A 6,890-nucleotide genomic window follows, 5' to 3' on the forward strand; every position below is an offset into this window, starting at 1 on the left:
TCTACGCATAGACCTAGCTTATCATGCCACTGTTGGGGAACGTAGCAATAATTCAAAAAATTCCTATGCGTCACCAAGATAAATCTAGGAGATGCTAGCAACGAGAGAGAGGGAGTGCATCTTCATACCCTTGAAGATCGCTAAGCGAAAGCGTTACAAGAACGCGGTTGATGGAGTCGTACTCGCGGCGATTCAAATCGCGAAAGATCCGATCTAGCGCCGAACGGACGGCGCCTCCGCGTTCAACACACGTACAGCCCGGGGACGTCTCCTCCTTCTTGATCTAGCAAGGGGAGAGGAGAAGTTGAGGGAGAACTCCAGCAGCACGACGGCGTGGTGGCGATGGAGCTCGTGGTTCTCCGGCAGAGTTTCGCTAAGCACTACGGAGGAGGAGGAGGAGTTGGAGGAGGAGAGGGCTGCGCCAGGCCAGGGGTGCGGCTGCCCTCTCTCTCCCTCACTATATATAGGGGGAAGGGGGTGGAGGAGGCGCCCTAGGGTTCCCTAGGGGAGGGGCGGCGGCCACAGGGGAAACCCTAGATGGGTTTGGGCGCCCCCACCCCTAGGAAACTTGCCCCCCAAGCCGGGAGGGGTGGCTGCCCTCGGGGAGGCGCCCCCACCTCTCCACGTTACGTGAGAGGGGTTGGGAGGGGCGCACAGCCCCTTAGTGGGCTGGTGTGCCCCCTCCCCTTGGCCCATAAGGCCCTCCAACGCTTGCCGGGGCCTCCGAAACACCTTTCGATCACGCTGGTCGTCACCCGGTACTCCCAGAACAATTCCGGACTCCAATACCCTTCGTCCAATATATCGATCTTCACCTCCGGACCACTCTGGAGTTCCTCGTCACGTCCGGGATCTCATCCGGGACTCCGAACAACCTTCGGTAACCACATACTATTTCCCATAACAACTCTAGCGTCACCGAACCTTAAGTGTGTAGACCCTACGGGTTCGGGAACCATGCAGACATGACCGAGACACCTCTCCGGCCAATAACCAATGGCGGGATCTGGATACCCATATTGGCTCCCACATGTTCCACGATGATCTCATCGGATGAACCACGATGTCGGGGATTCAATCAATCCCGTATACAATTCCCTTTGTCTATCGGTATGTTACTTGCCCGAGATTCGATCGTAGGTATCCCAATACCTCGTTCAATCTCGTTACCGGCAAGTCTCTTTACTCGTTCCGTAACGCATGATCCCGTGGCTAACTCATTAGTCACATTGAGCTCATTATGATGATGCATTACCGAGTGGGCCCAGAGATACCTCTTCGTCATACGGAGTGACAAATCCCAGTCTCGATTCGTGCCAACCCAACAGACACTTTCGGAGATACCCGTAGTGTGCCTTTATAGCCACCCAGTTACGTTGTGACATTTGGCACACCCAAAGCATTCCTACGGCATCCGGGAGTTGCACAATCTCATGGTCTAAGGAAATGATACTTGACATTAGAAAAGCATTAGCAAACGAACTACACGATCTTGTGCTATGCTTAGGATTGGGTCTTGTCCATCACATCATTCTCCTAATGATGTGATCCCGTTATCAATGACATCCAATGTCCATGGTCAGGAAACCATAACCATCTATTGATCAACGAGCTAGTCAACTAGAGGCTCACTAGGGACATGTTATGGTCTATGTATTCACACATGTATTACGGTTTCAGGTTAATACAATTATAGCATGAACAATAGACAATTATCATGAACAAGGAAATATAATAATAACCATTTTATTATTGCCTCTAGGGCATATTTCCAACAGGGCCCACGGGCACCCCCTTGACCTACCTCCGCCTTTATAAATACTTTAAAATCCCAAAAACCCTAAGGGAGTCGACGAAATACTTTTTCCGCCACCGCAAGTTTCAGAACCACGAGATCCAATTTAGGGGCCTTTTCCGGCACTCTGCCGGAGGGGGCAACGATCACGGATGGGTTCTTCATCATCCTTGTTGCCCCTCCGATGATGCGTGAGTAGTTTACCACATACCCGCGGGTCCGTAGTTAGTAACTAGATGGATTCTTCTCTCTTTTTGATCTTCAATACAATGTTCTCCTCGGTGTTCTTGGAGATCTATTTGGTGTAACTCTTTTTTGCCGCCTGTTTTGTTGGGATCCGATTGATTGTGAGTTTATGATCAGTTCTATCCATGAAAATTATTTGAGTCTTTGCTGAACTCTTTTATGCATGATTGTTATAGCCTCGTATTTCTTCTCCGGTTCATTGGTTTGGTTTGGCCAACTAGATTGATTTATCTTGCCATGGGAAGAGGTGCTTTGTGATGGGTTCGATCTTGCGGTGCTCAATCTCAGTGACATAAAGAGACGTGACACACACGTATCGTTGCTATTAAGGGTAACAAGATAGGGTTGATTCATACGTGAGTTTATCTTGTCTACATCATGTCATCTTTCCTATTGCATTATTCCGTTTTTCGATGAACTTAATACACTAGATGCATGCTGGATAATAGTCGATGTGTGAAGTAATAGTAGCAGATTCAGGCAGGAGTCGGTCTACTAATCTGGGACGTGATGCATATATACATGATCATTGCCTTGGATATCGTCATGATTATTCGATATTCTATCAATTGCCCAACAGTAATTTGTTTACCCACCGTATGCTATTTTCTTGAGAGAAGCCTCTAATGAAAACTATGCCCCCGGGTCTATTTCCTATCATATATTAAATCAAAAATACTTTGCTGCATTTTTTCTTTATTTGTTTTACTTCGTATTTTTGTTAGATCTATTTAGCAAAACCTATACTATTTAATCTATCTCAATACCGTTGAGGGATCGACAACCGCTCTTACGCGTTGGGTTGCAAGTATTTGTTGTTTGTGTGCAGGTGTTGTTTATATAGTGTTGCTTGATTCTCCTACTGGATTGATAATCTTGATTTCATAACTGAGGAAAATACTTACCTCCGCCGTGCTGCATCATCCTCTCCTCTTCGAGGAAATACCAACGCAGATTACAACAATCAGCGGGCCTCCCGCAAGGAGGCGACAGATATGCGGCGGCTGCAGCGCGAGTGCTTCGCCGCTGTCGGTGACAAATGTCGTGGCGCCTAGCTGGGCTTCAACCGGTGGCCAAACGGGACGACAACGACGAAGGTGGCCCGAGTGGCCTCGGAGGCTATGCCTACGAGGTTTTATTTTGTTTTATATTTAGTTTAGTTTAGTTTAGTTTCCTTTGGAGTAGTTTGCATGTAATATATGAACTCGGTTAAATTTTGTCTGAAATTCGTGTTTGAAATGGAAGAAATTATTGGAAATGTAGATGGATGACCGGCGGTCGACCGGATGTCGCGTATGCACCACATTTGAGCGTGCCCGTTTGATAATCCGCGTTGGTGAGTACAGTAGGAGTTGATTTTCTTCACGAGATATCTCGCAGAAAAAAAAATCTTGACGAGATGATGAATGAATTAGTAAAATTGCAGAGAGAACCTTCTCCTGGAAAACCTCACGTGTCAACGGACATGGGGGTTGGTGTGGTGGAAGAAAATGGCGAAATCGGGTGAACCATTACACGAAAATGGTTGGTGGGATCGAAAAGAAAAGAAAAGAAATTCTCCACCACCTTCCCCGCGTCGCCTACCCCGACCCACCTCGCCTCGCCTCACCTCCCCTCCCTCCTCCCCTCGCGCCTCATCCGAACCAAACCCACTCCCGCATCTCAACAACCGCCACCCCACCGCCATCCATGGCTGCCGCCGCCTCCGACTCCGACCCCGCCGCGCACCCGCGGGACGACCCCAACCTCCCCTTCGCCTCCTTCTCCCTCTCCCTCTCGCTCCGCACGCCCACCGCCCCCGCCGCCACCCTCGCCTCCGTCCCCTCCGCCGTCCGCCTACCCACCCAAATCTCCACCCTCGCCGCCTGCCTCCACCCCTCCGCCGCCTCCTCCTCCCCGCGCCGCGCCACCCGCATCAACGCCGCCGCGGCCTCCCTCCTCTCCCCGCTCACCGCCTCGTCGCCCGGCCTCTCCCGCTCCTTCCCCTCCGGCGCCCCCGGCGCCGCCGGCCGCCGCCGCACGCTCGTCTGGTTCCGCGCCGACCTGCGCCTCCACGACCACGAGCCTCTCCACGCCGCCGTCGGCGCGTCCTCCTCCCTCCTCCCCGTCTTTGTCTTCGACCCACGCGACTTCGGCAAGTCGCCCTCGGGTTTCGACCGCACCGGGCCCTACCGCGCTAGCTTCCTGTTGGACTCCGTCGCCGACCTGCGCCGGAGTCTCCGCGCGCGCGGCGGCGACCTCGTTGTGCGGGTTGGGAGGCCCGAGGTGGTGATCCCCGAGCTCGCGCGTGCAGCCGGAGCAGAGGCCGTCTACGCGCACGGGGAGGTGTCGCGGGACGAGTGCCGCGCGGAGGAGAAGGTCAGCAAGGCCATAGAGAAGGAAGGCGTCGAGGTCAAGTACTTCTGGGGCAGCACGCTGTACCACTTGGACGATCTGCCCTTCAGGCTCAATGACATGCCATCCAACTATGGCGGATTCAGGGAGGCCGTCAAGGGGTTGGAGGTTAGGAAGGTGCTGGACGCGCCAGAAGAGGTCAAGTGTGTGCCTATGAAGAATGTGCTGGAGCCTGGTGACATCCCCACGCTTGGTGAGCTTGGACTCTCTGCACCACCGGCCATGGCACAGGTAAAAGTTTTCAGAGACACTCATTCTTGCGAAACACATTTGACTCTCTAACTACATTCAGCTTCTAGCCAAGATATAAGTCAATGCTCACACTTGTGTGGTGAAAGTTTATGAGTTCGATAATCCTCGCGCTGAATTATGCAAAATAGAAGTGGATGGTGTAGCCAACTGTAGCATGCTTGATAATGTTGACAATTTAGCTAGTGAATTGTTGTAAAAGATTATATTCTTAGGCGATTTTGTTAGTAGGTTCGGTCAACGGATCTTTGACGGTCAGGAATGGGAATTGAGTTGAAAGGTTGCTCGTTCGTGCATTTAGGTTCGCACGACATAATTGCTGCCTATTGGCCATATTAATGAAGTTAGTGCTAGGGTTTGCATGCTTTGCTTCTTGTTTGATCGAGCATGTTGTAACATTTCAGAGCAAGGCGACAAAATGAGAACACGGCCATTTTTCTTTTCTTTTTGTTATAAATTCATAAAAAAAATGTAACAAGATTGTACCACATGAAAAACAAATATGGTTTTGTCTTTTGCTTTTGTACAACCATGATATGCTTCTCTGTTGTCCCACTAATTTAAGGACGCCTTACACCTATAACCCGAGCTCCTCTTGAGTGTATGTGTAAAATGTGGACTGCGACATTGGTGCTGACAGCCTGACACCAGATGCTTAGTTTTGTGTTAGTGACAACAACTATAGGATAGGATCAATTTATTTGAGCTATAGTCCATATCATTCTGTAATGTTTGTTTACCTAGCATAATGGCTTTTTATGTTTAAATTAATGATGTGCTTATGCTCCTGTCATCAACAATTCCCTACACACATTCAGTTCAACATGTCTGACAGCCTGAATGCTATGTTTTTCTGAACTTCAAGTTTCACCTTGTTAACTCAGGACTCAAAATCTGCTGCTGGTTCAAATCTCATTGGTGGTGAGGCAGAAGCCCTGGAAAGGCTGAAGAAATTTGCTGCAGAATGTTGTATGCAGCCGAATAAAGCTGTGAAAGATAGTACTCAGAATAGCATATATGGTGCTAATTTCTCCTGCAAAATTTCACCATGGCTTGCTACTGGTTGTCTCTCTCCACGTTTCATGTATGAGGAGTTGAAGAAGCATGCCATTAGGTATGTGGTGTTACTGTGAACCCTAACAGAAGTATATGGAGAAAGTAGTAACGTACTCTGTCTCGTCATTATGCTATGGTCTTATTTCTTTTTTGCATAATTGGCAATTTTCTCTTTCTTCTAGAGCAATTCCATCCAAGGATGGTGACGGAACATCCGATGCTGGGACAAATTGGTTAATGTTTGAATTGCTATGGAGAGATTTCTTCAGGTATCTATTGTTTATAAACCTCAGTTCTTATGATAATATCATGTACTACACTTGTGATATCAGGTAAATTGCATGCCTGTGTTAAAGTGAAGTTTGTTGTTTTATCAAGAGAACACAAATGGCAGTATAATATTGTTAGCTTCCTTTTATGATAGCCTTCGAGGGCAGGCCTGGCGCAGTGGTGAAGTCCTCCCCACTTGTGCCAAGAGGTCCTGGGTTCGAACCAGCCTCTCTGCATTGCACTTTGCAGGGGTAAGACTAGGTTCCTATAATCCCTCCCCAGACCCCACCTTGTGTGGGAGCTTCTATGCACTGGGTCTGTCCTTTTATGATAGCCTTCCAAAAAAATATTGCATCGAAGATGTTTAGTCGCTTTAATCATCAGTGTGTAAACACTAAACAGCAGATAGCTTCTGCAGTATGATTTAGCTGATGACCATTAACTGACAAATGAAACATGTTAGGTTCGTCACAAAGAAGTACAGCTCTGCACAGAAGACGTCCGAAGTTGCACCGGCCACTGGTTGCACACCCGCCCCTGCGTTTGCTTGAGTATGCACGTAGTTAGCCAAGCAGAGAGTCAGCTGCTGGTTTTTGGTTGTGACCAACTCATGCAACCTTTCAATGGAGTGAATTTTGTCCCAATAAATGTTGCCTGAAAATGACGCCCCAAGTAAGCTGTTCCTGCATTTTGGACCAATTTGATCTCGGAAGAGATCCTTGTATCTGTCGACATTTTTTGTAAGACTTGAATGGTATCGTAAAAAAAAATCCTAGATGCTTCCTTCACTTTCTTCCTTGCAGTTGAGTATAATAGGAGTGAATAGATTCGCTTGTGGCAACAAGTTGAACTGATATAATGCCAGCTTTTGATTGGTGCA

At 48.6% G+C, this 6,890-nt stretch overlaps 1 protein-coding gene across 1 annotated transcript; it reads left to right on the forward strand.

Annotated features, from left to right (window-relative positions):
• Positions 1 to 3,642: 3,642 nt before the first annotated feature.
• On the forward strand, positions 3,643 to 6,890 carry LOC123170474 (blue-light photoreceptor PHR2). The gene is made up of 4 exons (XM_044588340.1): positions 3,643 to 4,666; positions 5,569 to 5,798; positions 5,923 to 6,009; positions 6,474 to 6,890. The coding sequence occupies exons 1-4, from the start codon at positions 3,731 to 3,733 to the stop codon at positions 6,559 to 6,561; spliced, it is 1,341 nt and encodes a 446-aa protein (XP_044444275.1). The 5' UTR covers positions 3,643 to 3,730; the 3' UTR covers positions 6,562 to 6,890.

The sequence above is a fragment of the Triticum aestivum genome, chromosome 7D, assembly GCF_018294505.1.
Source record: "Triticum aestivum cultivar Chinese Spring chromosome 7D, IWGSC CS RefSeq v2.1, whole genome shotgun sequence".
Classification (NCBI taxonomy): Eukaryota; Viridiplantae; Streptophyta; class Magnoliopsida; order Poales; family Poaceae; genus Triticum; species Triticum aestivum.

What these genes read in the sequence shown, in the direction of transcription:
- LOC123170474 (XM_044588340.1), top strand. Translation starts at nt 3,731, where the DNA reads ATGGCTGCCGCCGCCTCCGACTCCGACCCCGCCGCGCACCCGCGGGAC. An exon ending in CACCACCGGCCATGGCACAG is followed by an intron (nt 4,667 to 5,568) that starts GTAAAAGTTTTC and finishes TTGTTAACTCAG; the next exon opens with GACTCAAAATCTGCTGCTGG. An exon ending in TTGAAGAAGCATGCCATTAG is followed by an intron (nt 5,799 to 5,922) that starts GTATGTGGTGTT and finishes TCTTTCTTCTAG; the next exon opens with AGCAATTCCATCCAAGGATG.